Source organism: Magnolia sinica, chromosome 1 (assembly GCF_029962835.1).
Source record: "Magnolia sinica isolate HGM2019 chromosome 1, MsV1, whole genome shotgun sequence".
NCBI lineage: Eukaryota > Viridiplantae > Streptophyta > Magnoliopsida > Magnoliales > Magnoliaceae > Magnolia > Magnolia sinica.
In genome coordinates, this window is record NC_080573.1 from 14637618 (window position 1) to 14651928 (window position 14311).

General features: G+C 44.9%; 1 protein-coding gene across 1 annotated transcript; it reads right to left on the minus strand.

Annotated features, from left to right (window-relative positions):
* Positions 1-9695: 9695 nt before the first annotated feature.
* LOC131244106 (uncharacterized) lies at positions 9696-11620 on the minus strand. The gene is made up of 3 exons (XM_058243766.1): positions 11338-11620; positions 10399-11262; positions 9696-9928 (listed from the first exon to the last, which is right to left on the minus strand). The coding sequence occupies exons 1-3, from the start codon at positions 11618-11620 to the stop codon at positions 9696-9698; spliced, it is 1380 nt and encodes a 459-aa protein (XP_058099749.1).
* Between the last annotated feature and the right edge of the window lie 2691 nt (positions 11621-14311).

Consider the following 14311-nt stretch of genomic DNA (forward strand, 5'->3'; position numbering starts at 1 on the left):
ACGCCATTTATAATGACTCAAGCTAACAATATATGCCGAATTTCTCTCTCCCAAATAGTATGGGTGCTACACATTGCGACTTTTAAAGGAGTTTTGTCCTATATTTTAGCTTGTTTGTTTAAAACAATAAAGTTCTTTAAGATAAGTAAAAACATATATAATTAATAAAATTATAAGTATAAAAAATAAGATGTGTATTAAAATATAATAAACTAATGTAATAACGAAAATATTAGCATGAATCCACCCGACCAACCTAACTAACCCGACCGAACCCGCTTGGGTTGAGAATTCCCAACTCGAGGTTAGGTTGGGTTGGGTTGGGTTATGGTTGAGGCATAGGAACCTTGGGTTGGACTAGGGTTAAGCACTAACCCGATCCAACCCGCCAGACTTTCAGCCCTAGGTAGCACCCAATCCGCAGCCCCCGTCCAATCGGGGTTGAGCTGGGGCGGTAGATTACCGGACGTGGATTTCCTGCTAAAGCCTTTCTAGGGGAGTTTTTGCGCAAGGATGCTAGATAGGGTCCACCTAGATGTTTGTGAGAAATCCACCCTATCCATCCGTTTTTCGAGATCATTTTAGGACATTAGACCAAAAATGAGGTGTATCAAATAACCAAGTGAGCCATATGAGAGGAAATAGTGGGAATTTAGTGAGCACCGTTGAAGTATTCTTATGGCCGTTAAAGTTTTGTATCAGGCTATCTTTCTGGTTTTTTCACTTCATCTCATTTGTAATGACCTTATAAACAGTTGGGATAGTGTATACACATCAAGGTGGAGCCCAGGAAGGTTTCAACGGTGGGAATTTCTTTTCCCAATTTTCCCTCTCGTGTGATCCGTTTGAGGTTTTTTATCCACCTCATTTTTGGTTGCATTTCCTAAAATAATCTCGTAAAATGGATGGACGGAATGGATTTCTCACATACATTGCAGTGAGCTTCTGCTAAAGGCTTTAGCAAGAAATCTGCGTAGATTACCTGAGCCGGGTTGTGTTCTGGGCTTTGCTAGATTCGGGTTCGGGTCCTTTCTTAATTCAGGTACTTTTCGAACTCGGACCCGGATTGGATTGGGTTGGTGCACATGGATTTTCGGGCCTTGGTTTCTAGTTGAATCAGGTTGGGCCCATTCAATGCATGGGCTTGAACACACGTGTGCCGCATATGCAGGCCTATCCGATTGGGTCCGCACTTGAGACGTAGTCTTGGATCCCCAGCCTTCTACTTGATGGCCTAGGACTTTGCCATCCAGAAGATTAATGGGTCGTGGCATATACGGTTGGAGCCCAATAGACCGCTGGTAATGGGCCCCACTAGTACAAAACTGAAATGGCGTGCGTATTCTGCTATCTTTATGGAAGAAAGGAACAAGGATGACGTGTCGAACGGATGTTTCTCTCATGCTTAGATCAGAAAAACTTTAATACTCTGGGAGAGGGTGATGGATGATACGTACGCACTTTGAACGAACTTACAAATAGCGTATGTTGTATACAAGTTTGTTGTTGCTTGAATTTGGATTGTCAGGGACCCCACTTTCTTGATATACAGGTAGTATACGAAGGACAGTGGGGGTGTTGGTCGTGGCTGAGGATCCTCCGATGCCTAAGTGAGGCGAGTTGAATTGAATTAAAGTAGAAACAGGATTTGAATTAGGATTTTTCGTGTGTACCTCCTCCCATTAACAGTAGACGTATTTATAGGATGCTTAGGCGGCTCTTGAGCTCGCGTATCTTAGAGGGATACGGTAATCTCGCATATCCAGGTAGGATACGTCATGTATGTTGAAGGGTCCCCATTTGGATGGGGATCTTCTTCCAAAAGTATCACCCAGCTCGCCTCGGCTGGTGTGATCTTCAGCTAGGATCTTGTCAGATCTCTCCTTCCTCGGTACGAGGTGGGATTCTTTCTGAATATTCTGCTTCTTAAGTCAGGATTCATTAGGTCAACTCAGCAAGTAAATCATGTTGTTGAGCTTTGCCTTTGAATAGTTCAGCTCAATGTCAGTCCTTCGAAATCAGCTCATCTCGTAGTTGACGCCTCGATAACTTTAAGGAGTTCGTTCAGGTAACTCTTTGCCAGTTCCGGTCTCATACAACATAATCGGTCGCACGTTTTGTATAATAAGTCAATTTGATTTTTCTCATGATATATATATATATATATATACACACACACACACACAGACGCGGAAACGCTCACATGCGAACCAATTCGTACGTAGTACGTATGAACTTTTCTGAGAACCCATCCTATGTAATGTAGATCCAAAATCTGAACCGTTCATGTGAAGCAACACCTCGTGAAACCCTCCAGGCCCAAGTTTTACTTTGATCTAAAACTTTGATGGCCCATGAAAAATGAAAACATTTTCCTCCCTTGATTTGCATTTCTCTTTTCTATGGCCCAACAGAATTTTAGATCAGGGTGAAAATTTGTCACATGAGGTTTCATGGAATTCCGCATCACATGGACCGTTCAGATTAGACACCCATGACACGTGTGCAAAGGTGCGCACGTTGGTAGGTGCACAGGGGAGCATGACTATATATATATACATGTCTTATGGAGAGAAATCCCAGGGGGCCTTCCTTTCGGGGGCTGTCGGGCCTTTCATGGGGAGTCTGTGCAGCACAGACTCCCTATTAGCTTTGTCTCCAGGGGAGCCGTCGCCGGTGATGGCCCCTTGTGTTTGGGAGGCTTCTTCGCCTCAGGTGGAGGCGGCTTACTTGTCTTCTCAGGGGGTGGCCTTATTGGCCAATATTTTTGTGTCATGTCCGCAGCCAGAGGACTTGCAATCCATTCGGTTGGAGTTCAGGATCCCGAGCTCAGTGGGGCTACAGTTTCCACGAGCAGGGTAGCTTCCGGGTTGAAAAAAAACATGAAATAATGCATGCCCTCCTTGCCTCTGGTGAAGAAAAAAACCCGCAAAAAAAATGCAACAAGGCACATCCTGATTGAGCACGACCTGACCATGCTGAGCTAGGGCTCAGGGACTTTTTGGCCTGATTGGAACCAGGGCTCAGTGGGCCGGGGCCTCGCCCATTGCCCCTACCAATTAATGGCAATCCATTTGTGAACTCAAATGCTTGACCATTTTTTTATTTTTTTTTGAACCATCGTTTGAATGGTCGCTTAGGTGTAATTTTTTAAATAGCTTAGACTCATGATTTGGACCGTTTATGTTGAAGTACATGCATGATATGTGTCTGCCATATGTGAATGCGGAAAGACCAACATGTTCCTTCCAAGCGAGGGCGGTATTGGGCCGGGTTTAGGCTAGGCTAGTCTAGGTTTGTGCCTACACATGAGGCCCAAGTCTTTTAAGCTCCGTCAAACCTAACATGGGGTTAAGCACATCAAGGCCAACTTCAAGCTCAAAAAAATTGGTTGGGCTAAAATGATTTGAGCCCAAGCCGGGGCCCATGGGCCCAACTTTAGTGGGAACATTTTCACCTCTTGTTTTACGTGAAGGGATTTGAATTTGAATTTTGAATAGAAGAAACATGTGGACAAATGATCCTAGAAATCAGGAAGTAGACTTTACTCCCTCTGTAACAGTTCCGCATAGCATTTTCCTCTGCATAAATCTAGAAACACTCCTAATTGCAATGGCGTGAGGTAAAAAAAACAATGATCTAATGGGTGAATGTCACTTGGAGGGTGTGGGACAGAGTGATGTTTCATGCCGTACAAACCATACATCAGGCCATTCTTACAAGGTGTAAGTCTCAATGTAGTCCACGTAATAAAATGGAATGTCACATGATCGTCGCACAAATGGCACGTGTGACCAAGCAACGTGCTTAACAAGCTTATAAAGCCCTACTGAGACTGAAAATCTTGTGACACGAGATACATATGGCATGGTTGTCTCACACAATTATGCTAAAAATGATTTTTTTAAAAGACAATTAATGTTTTCATAGAAACTACAACGGGTTAAGAAAACAGGTTCTTCCGAAATTAGAAGGAGACTAGGGCACGCGATGAAAATTTTGGGTTTGGCTAGGATACAGCCTCGCGCCTTTGAGGATAAAATCACATATCAACAAGAAAACCTCGATGCTGCCAGCACCTATCCAAGTTTATACAAACAACACCCGACGAAGAGTTTCCAACCCTTGCCAACACACAATTTTTCTACATAGTGCAATGTTGTCTATTTTGATTTTAGCCTTCCTCCACTTTTGTCCAACCATACTGTAGTAAGTTTGAAGTTTAGTATAACTTAGATCTATCAGCACAATATGCTATGGGAGTAGTGTAAATATCCGTTACTATTATTGTCAAATTCCCAATTAACCGACACCATACTTGGAAGATTAGATAGGTCACATCTTGTTATCCGCACACTTTTGTTTGTGCACATGGATAGTCCACACACTTTTGTTTGTGCACATGGATAGCCGTAGGTAATTTATCTTTTATTTTCTTTGCTTAATTTGACTTTCTTCGCTGATTGTATTGATCTTACTTATATATATATATATATGTGTGTGTGTGTGTGTGTGTGTGTGTGTGTGTGTGTGTGTGTAATTGACTGTTGATAACTAATCTAGGCGGCTCTCCACTCCGACCCAAGAACTTCGAACCGCTTCGACGTCTCAAACCTGCATAGTCATAATGAGCAAAGGAGACCCTGGTTTAGGCAGGGGACCCTTCGATGCCTAAGTCAGGTCAAGGGAAACTGGGTCTAAGTTTGGGTGTAGAGAGAGTGTCAGATGTTGCGTACCTGAAGCAATGAAGTCTCATTGTATTTATACCTGCCTATCAGACGGTTTGGGTCTGTTAATCTTGGCATGATTCACTCAATTAGTGAGATATTATGATCGTAGAGATATTATCCGTATTCTAGGGATTATGTAGCGTATCACGCGTATCTGCAGACGAAACGATCGGTCGTGTCCGCTTAAGGTAGTTTCTTATTTAGCGCATGGAGCGTCCACATCCCACCTCGGCCTCGGCTCGGGATCCTAAGCCAAAGAGGCCCTGACTCCAAGCCTTGGACTTAGACCAGCATACACATGGGCTTTTCCCATTGAGTTGTTAAGCGAGGATCGTGTCCTGAGTCCGAGCTAAGCTCCAGCCTGGACTTATGATGGACCCGGCCCTACTTGTCCGTCGGGTATTCTGGAGGTCTCCCCTCCAAGCTCCGAGGTGAGCGGCGGGCTTAACCCCTTGAGTTGAGTCTCCCCGCTACAAGTGACACAGTTGTGAGTGGTCGAATGATTCATCTCTGGTTGAGCAAGTGGGACGGTCCAAGGTCTCGCAAGTAAGTTCCGGTATGATCTTCATACCGACTGCCTTGATCTCGGATTACTCCGAACAGACAACCTCAGTGCTAAAGCGCAACTGAGGCCGAGCCGAACATCATCCTTCAGATCAATCCAGTTTTATTCTTATGTATCTGATCCGGTTAGTGTGGTGTCGGACCTTGGAACTAAAGGGGCTCAGATCTTCTCATAATAGAAGCCCCTTACTCTCCAAGTTCAGACACGGGCTCGGAGAGTAAATACATATGGTTAGTGTGGCGTACAGTTGCAATTATGATTTCTACATTTGAAGAGATACATCTTCGGGGTTTCTTGTCCACGGGCTAACCTCCAGGGGACACGCAGTGACGGTTAAGATCTCGAATCATTGCTGAACTTATGGCTGACTGCCACTAATGCCATGGGAGACGTTCGAGCGACGTTTCCCCTGCCCGAGCGCTGCTTCCACTACTCTGAGCTCTAATCCAATACCAGAAGCACACAGCCTGGCAGAGCTTGAACCAGTGATCTGCAGCCACGTATGTCCCGGAGTAAGCTCGCGACAATTCGGCTGCGGCCATCATGCCTCGCCATTAATGCGGAGATCCTTCCTAAGCTATATAATTCCTAGCATTTTGGAAACGCTTCTCACTTCTGCATTCTGAATTTGTGTGGCTGCCAGTTCCCTGAGGAGACGATTTTCGGCGAAGGCGATTCCGGCCGATTTGAAGCTTTCGGCGAGACGATTCCAACCGATCAGGGGTTTTCGGCAGAGGCGATTTTCGGTGACCATCCGGTTAGTCTTTCCTTCTTCTAGCGTTTTTCTATCTCTCGTGAGATGTCGTCTGATTTGGATATGTTCCGAGAGGATTATGACGAGTCCAAGCCGGGGAGCTCGGATGATAGGAGAGGGGCATCCAAAGGCCCCTTGGAAGCAGTGCCTCTCTTTCCCCAGCCAAGAAGAGACAAAGAAGTGGGGGCTCCAACGCGCCACACAGGCAAAAAGAGGGTCGCCCGAGCCCCCCGAGACTCTGTGACGGGCGGTGCCGAGATGCCCGCGAGTAAGCGGGCCTCGGAGGTCATCCCGAGAGGCTCCGTGCTGGCGGAGTCCTAGATGGGATGGATCTGATTGGAGTTCGAGATTCTAGACTCTGTGCAGATAAGGGCGCCAAAGCCCCTTGAGACTGCCGGTGCTCCTGCTGATGGGGAAGTCACAATTTTCCTTTACGCTCTGCAGTGCGGACTCTGACTCCCTATGCACTCCTTTGTCCGGGCCCTGATGGCCTACTTGGGACTTGCTCCTGGTCAATTCACCCCCAATGCCTAGAGGGTTTTGATCTCTTCCTTCATCATCTGGCATCAAGTTAAGTCCTTTAGAAGAAAACTTACCTTAGCTATCTTGCACAAATCTGATCTATCTCAGTCTCTCCCCGGCAACGGCGCCAAAAAATTGATTGCTTGCCTCCAAGTGCAGAGGTTCGTAAGCAGTATCCCGTGAATATAGGGTCGATCCCACAGGGAGATGAATTATGAGAAGGAAAAAAATCAAATGCAAAACAAACTAAATTGATGATTTGATTTTGGGATTTTTGAATGGATGTAATTCAACTGAATAAAATAACACCCAAGCTTCAAAGTTCCACATATAGGTTAATGTTCCAAAATCATGATGACTTGGATAACACAACTAAGATCTAAGCACTCTGGTTAGCCTAATCAGAAAATAAAACAATTTAAATATTTTAATAAATGATATAAAATATTAGAAAATTATTGCATTATTGATATATATTCTCAAGCGTCGGTGATTTTAAGAATTCAATATCAATGAGATAATAAAAATCAAATAAATATAACAGGTTGAGAACCTCTCCTATCTAGGAAATCTAATAGATTTATGGTAAGTCTATCCATCAATGTGGATCTCATATGATGGAAACGTATGAATCTCACAAGAGGATAAAAATAAAACCTAAATAATAGATAACATGCATACACCATTCTTCTCATCATTAAAACAATCAATCATCATAATCTTAAAGAATTATTAAACCCATATGCTTCCCTTCTAGCTTGGGCTAGAAGGAACTTAGAAAAACAAAAATAAAATAAGAAATAAATAAATAAGAATAAAGAAATAAATGCAAATAGAAAAGATCTAAAAAAAATAATTTATAAAACTCTAATTAAATTTAAAACTCTTTAAAAATCCTAAATTTTACTTTGGGATGCCTTGAATGATGCTTAGGAATGCCCTACGAAGCCTATTTATAAGTAGGGAACTCCAATTTTCGTACAAAGTTGAAAAACCCTAGAAATCGCTTCAAATATACGCAGTTTTCCAAAATAGACTTATCGCTGCATAGTTTATTTAAAATAGATTCCTGCTGTGCAGTTTTCCAAAATAGACTTCAGAACTTCAGAATACATTTTTTCAGAACGATTTCAGGATTCTTCACTTCAAATATTCGATTTTCTTCATTTTTCACTTAGTTTTCTTGGATCTTTTGGTATGTGAATTCTTTAATTTTGGTCTCCTAAGATCCATCACTTGCCTTGGTGATTTTTTTGCATCAAAATCATGCTCTTAACACCCTTTTTTCAATCTAAGCTCTTAAATTCACCTTGTAACACATACATGAGTAAAATAGAATATTAAGCTGATTCATGTTCATAAAACCAAGATGTAAATGGAGAAAATTATGCAATATTTAAGTCTCAACATTAGCCTCGGCCCACTTGATGAAGTAGTCGACCACGACAATGGCGAACTTGACTTGCCCTTTCCCTGTGGGCAGGGGTCCAATGATGTTAATCCCCCACTGAGTGAACGGCCATAGACCGCTCATGGGACTCATTTCTTCTGCGGGTTGTCTCGGCACAGCCGCGTATCATTAACATTTGTTGCACCTTTGAACGTAGTTCTTTGAGTCTTCCTTGATGGTCGGCCAAAAATATCCTTGTCGAAGTATTTTCAGAGCCAGGGCTCGACCACCAGAGTGATTCCTGTAGATTCCTTCGTGAATCTCTCGAATTAAATAATTTGCCTCATTGGATCGGAGACACCTGAGATAGGGCTTTGAGTGCCCTTTCTTATACAAGATCCCGTCTAGGATTACGTATGGTGCCGCTCTGACTCTCAAGCGCCTTGCCTCCAACTTATCCGAGGGGACCTCACCAGATGTTAGGTAGTTGTAAATCGGGTCCATCCACCTCGGAGTACTGTCTATTGGATTGACCGTTTTCTTCTCAGCCTGGTCGATGCTCGGATTTTGTATGAATTCCATGGGAATGATTCGTGGGATCTTCCCTTCTTTGGCTGATGCTAGCTTCACCAGGGAGTCAACCTAGGAATTTTCTGCTCTAGGAATCTGGCGGATAGTGCAGCTCCAAAATCTTTCTATCAATTTCCTCACCTCGTCTAGGTAAGCAACCATCCTAGTCTCCTTGGCCTCGTATTTGGAGGAGATGTGATTCACTACTAGTTGAGAATCACATTGTACCTGGAGGGACTGAACCCCCAGACTGGCCGCCAGCCTGAGTCTAGCCAGTAGAGCCTCGTACTCCACCTCATTGTTAGAGGCCTTAAAACCAAGTCTAATCGCATACTGGATGGGTGTAGAATCAACAGCGACCAGGACAACTCCCGCTCCGACACGCTTGGCGTTGGATGTCCCGTTTGCATAGAGAATCCATTCGGGTCCCGACTTCGGTACCGATCTGTTCTTCGTCCAGGGTGGTGAATTCTGTAATAAAGTTAGTCATAGCTTGGCCCTTAATGGTTGTCCTTGGTAAGAATTGGATGTCGAACTCCCCAAGCTTAATGGCTCACTTGGTTAGCTAACTTGACACTTCGGGCCTCTGGAGGACCTGTTTAAGCGGAGAATTGGTCAAGATGATGATGGAATGAGCTTGGAAGTACGGGCATAATCTCCGAGCCGAGACAATGAGGCAGAGTACTAACTTCTCCAAAGCCGGATATCTCATCTCGGCAGGTACCATGGCCTTGCTCATATAGTACACGGGATGTTGCTTACCCCCTACTTCTCTAATCAGGGCCGAGTTGACGGCTGAAGCTGAAATCGCCAGGTATAAGAATAGGTGCTCGCCTTCTTTGGGTTTAGACAGTAGAAGCGGCAAGCCTAAATATCGCTTTAGCTGATGAAAAGTCTGCTCGCATTCCAGTGTCCACTCTGCCTTCTTATGACCCTTCAATTGCTGAAAGAAGGGGAGGCATTTATCAATGGCTCTGGATATGAACCGTCTGAGCGATGCTACTCGTCCAGTGAGGCATTGTTTCTCCTTAACAGTCCGAAGTGAACTCATATCGAAGAGTGCTTTGATCTTGTCGGGGTTCGCCTTGATGCCCCTTTGGCTGACTTGAAACTCGAGAAATTTGCTAGAGCCAACTCCGAAGGCACATTTCGCGGCATTCAGCTTCATCTGGTATTCTCGGAGGATGACATTTCTCCGAGATCTGTCAAGTGATCTGACGCCTTGATGCTCTTCACAAGCATGTCGTCGATGTACACTTCCATCGTATGCCCGATCTGTTTGGCGACCATTTGATTTACCAGCATTTGATATGTGGCCCCAACGTTCTTCAGGCCAAATGGCATGACCCGGTAACAGTAGAGTCCCTTATCAGTGACGAAAGTAGTCTTTTGCCTGTCTGGGAGATGCATTGCAATCTAATTATACCCGGAATAGGCGTCCAGGAAAGAGAGTAGTTCATGCCCCGTTGTGTTGTCTACCAGCTGATTAATCCGAGCTAATGGGAAGTTATTTTTCAGACATGCCTTGTTTAGATCCGAGTAATCCACATAAACCCGTCATTTTCCGTTAGCTTTCTTGATGAGGACCACGTTTGCGATCCAATCGGGATACTGTACTTCTTCTATAAAGCTAATGTCGAGCAAAATGGAGACTTCGTCGGTTATGGCTTTGTATCGAATGGTCTCCTCTTCTGTTTCACAGGTCTGTGATCTGGGTCCACATTCAACCTGTGGACTATGGTATCCGGGGAGATCCCAGGCATATCTCCGTGCGACCATGCAAAGACATCCCTATGCTGCCGCAGGAAAGCAACCATTTCGGACCACTGCTCAAAATTTAACGACGTTTCGAGCTAAACGGTCTTACTTGGGTCAGCCTCGTCGAGTGGGACTTTCTCCAAGTCTTCCATAGATGAGTCATCTATAGGTCCTTTGGGATTTAGGACATTGACGGTGAGTGCTTGCTTCACAGACCCCTTCTTTACCGCTATTGCGTAACACCTCCGTGCTTCGCGCTGATCGCCTTGGAGGTAACCTCTTTCGCCCCTAGTGGGAAACTTCATTAGTAGATGATTGGTGGAGATGACTGCCCTCATTACATTGAGAGAAGGCCTGTCTAAAATGACGTTATGCACTGATGGCATATTGACAACGAGAAAATCTACCATAAGAGTGGCTTGGTGTTGTCCTTCTCCCGCGGTCACGGGGAGGGAAATGACTCCTTCAGAGATTACCCTTTTTCCGGTAAAGCCGTACAGGGGGGTCTTCACAGGTCTAAGGCACGACCTTGGAATCTCGATTCTTTCAAAAGCCTCGGAGTAGATCACATCGGCTGAGCTTACGATGTCGACTAGGATGTGGTAAATCTTATAGTTGGCTATAGTCACAATAATCACTAGGGCATCGTCGTGCGGATGCTGGATTCTACACGTATCGTCTTCCGTGAAGGTCAAACTACATGGGGTAACTCGGAGTTTCTTGCTTGGCCGCTCGATCATGTGGATGTAGTGCTCCAGATCGGACTTCTGAGAGTAGGCTTTTCGAGCATGGTTCAAATCTCCTCCACCGGACGAGCCACCGAAGATAGTGCGAATTTCGGCTAGCTCTTCTGGGGTGTTATTCGGCTGATCTCGTTCTTCTTCTTGAGCTGTTTTCTCTTCCTTGGTGTACCGGTGCAAATGACCTTTACGAATAAAGGCCTCAATCTCATCCTTGAGGTCCACACAGTCGGCTGTGTTGTGGCCGTGATCTCAGTGGAAATGAAAATATTTGCATTTGTCTTGATGATCCGGATCGGCTTTCATACAAACAGGCCAATTCAGAAGCCTCTGCTCTCGGATGTCCAGTAGAATCTGCTCGGTGGATGTGTTGAGGGGGGTGTATGAATGGAATTTACCCTCTAGTTTTCTTCTTGAACGACTATCACGGGGGGCGCGGTCATCTGGCCCTTTGCTAGGTGTCTGAGGTTCTTCGTTCCTTGGCCTATTCCCTTTACCAGTCGGCTCTGCCACTTGAATATTTTTGCAGGCATTGGAGAATTCCTCGACGTTAGGATACTTTTGAGCTCTAGTGATGAGTTCGGCTAACATCTTCGGAGATTCTTTCCAATAGAGAAGGTGAACTTCCCCTCTTTTAGACCACTGAACACGGCAGAGAGAGATATCTTATCATCATAGTCCTCCACCTGTAATGCTTCTTCATTGAAACGAGCGATGTAGTCTTTCAATGATTCCTGAAGCCCTTGCTTGATGGTGAATAGATAAGTATTCAATTTCTTATTCTTCTTACCACTTATGAATTGGGTAAGGAATGATCGGTTAAGCTCCGCGAAGGACCCAATGGAGTTGGGTTTGAGCTGGCGGTACCAACTCCGAGCGGACCTCGTGAGCGTGATCGAAAACCCTCTGCACATTATCACGTCCGTTGTTGTTTGGATCTGCATCCACAAAGGATAAGCTTCCACATGCTCGGACGGGTCACCAAACCCTGAGTGTTAGATGACGGGAGGTATTCAGAACCTCTGAAGCATTAGCTCGCTCATGATCGTAGGGGTGAAGGAGGCTCGGTCTCTTCCATCATCGCTTGGACAGCGGCGGGAACTAAAGACGGCTGCTGATTCTTTTCTAATGTCAGGATTTTATTGTTGAGCTCTGCGAACCGTCTTTCCCAGGGATCTTTGTTTTCAGCCACCATCTCTTGGGCGTCTTCTATTTTGGGAGTTCTCCTTCCCCTCCTTCTTTCTAACTCATGGCGTAGATTTGTCGGCGCCAGGGCCAAGGTGACCGAGGCATTCAATGGAACTCGAGTCGTTGCATTCCGGGTCGGAACTCAGACTTAGGTCGGGGGAGGGTTCTGAACCAAAGTTGGTGCCTGACCAGGTTGCCGCTGAGAACCCTTAGGTCTAACACTCCTCGGCGTGGATTGGGCTTCTACTACTGGACCAACCGTTTCCTGAACAGGGTTTTCCTGAACAGGATGTGGCCGCGGCTCCTGTTACTGCTTCATCTGGTTGATTTCGTCACGTAGGGCTTCTATCGCATTTTGCATTCCTCGATACTTACTCGCCCGATTGTGAGAACACTGGGAAGGCCCCGGGGCCGATTTGGCATGAAGTAGTGAAGAGGATCGGGTCTGATCATTTTGCTCTGGATCTATAGTGGTCACCTTCTTCTTCCCTCTTGCCATAATGCTTAAAGATAGGAACCTGACCTTTCGTATCAGTTTCCCATAGATGGTGCTAAAAATGTTGATGACTAAATCTGGGCTGCTCTTCACTTCGACCCATGAACTCTGAACCGCTTCGACGTCTCAAACCTGCACACTCACAATTAGCAAAGGAGACCCTTATCTACGCAGGGGACCCTCCGATGCTTATGTCACGTCAAGAAAAACTAGGTCTAAGTTCGGGTTTAGAGAGAGTGCCAGATGTTGCGTACCTATAACAATGGAGTCTCATTGTATTTATACCTGACTATCGGATGGTTTAGGTCCATTAATCTCGGCACGATTCACTCAATTAGTGAGATATTATGATCGTGGAGATATTATCCATATTCCAGGGATCGTGTAGCGTATCGTGCGTATCTGCGAGTGAAACAATCAGTCATGTCCACTTAAGGTAGTTTCTTAATTTAGCTCATGGAGCGTCCACATCCCACCTCGGCCTCAGCTCGGGATCCTAAGCCATAGAGGCCCTGACTCCGAGTCTTGGACTTAGACCAGCATACACATGGAATTTTCCCATTGAGTTATTAAGCGAGGACCGCGTCATGAGTCTGAGTAGAGCTCCGGCTTGGACTTATGATGGACCCGGCCTTACTTGTCCGTCGGGTTTTCTAGAGGTCTCCCCTCCAAGCTTCGAGGTGAGTAGTTGGCTTAACCCCTTGAGTTGAGTCTCCCCGCTACAAGTGACATGATTGTGAGTGGTCGAATGATTTGTCTCTGGTCAAGCAAGTGGGACAGTCCAAGGTCTCGCAAGTAAGTTCCGGTATGATCTTCATACCGACTGCCTTGATATCGGATTACTCCAAACCAACAACCTCAATGCTAAAGTGCAACTGAGGTCAAGCCGAACATCATCCTTCAAATTAGCCTAGTTTTACTCTTATGTATCTGATCCGGTTAGTGTGGCGTCGGACCTTAGAACTGAAGGGGCTCGGATCTTCCCATAGCATCAATGAATAACCTTTATTTTTAGTCTTATTCGTCCTAGGTCGCATTAATAAGAAACTTGAAGACTGCAATTACTGTTGGATTAAAAAAAAAGTTATAGCTAAAGGTAAAAGGATCCCATTAAAGGACTAAACATCCACTTCTAAATCACTTGATAGGTGCAACATTGGTGGTTGGACAATTAGATAAACCTCCGTAAATAAGATCCTAAGATTGATTTTGCGCCTAAGGTTGCAAGCCTTCAATTAAATTTGAACTGAGTATGAGTCTTGTACACCCAACACTATCCTAATCGCATATGTTTAATTGAATGCAGGTTGTTCGTTAACACTCGTGGTATCATGTCTAATTGAATTATAATAAGATGAGCTGAAAAAGAAAAAGAAAAAAAGATTGATCCAAACTTCTAAAGCCCGACAAACCCTTTAAAGGTGGGCATCCAATCCCACTGTTTCCTGTCGTGTGGCCCAATTGAGTTTTTGGATCTGATTCAGTTTTTTTGGCTAATGCTCTAACATGAGCCAAAAAAATGAATGGATGGGATGGATTTCTCACAAATATCACCATGGCTCTTGTGGTCAGGGTAGTAGGCAATCCACATCCTTGAC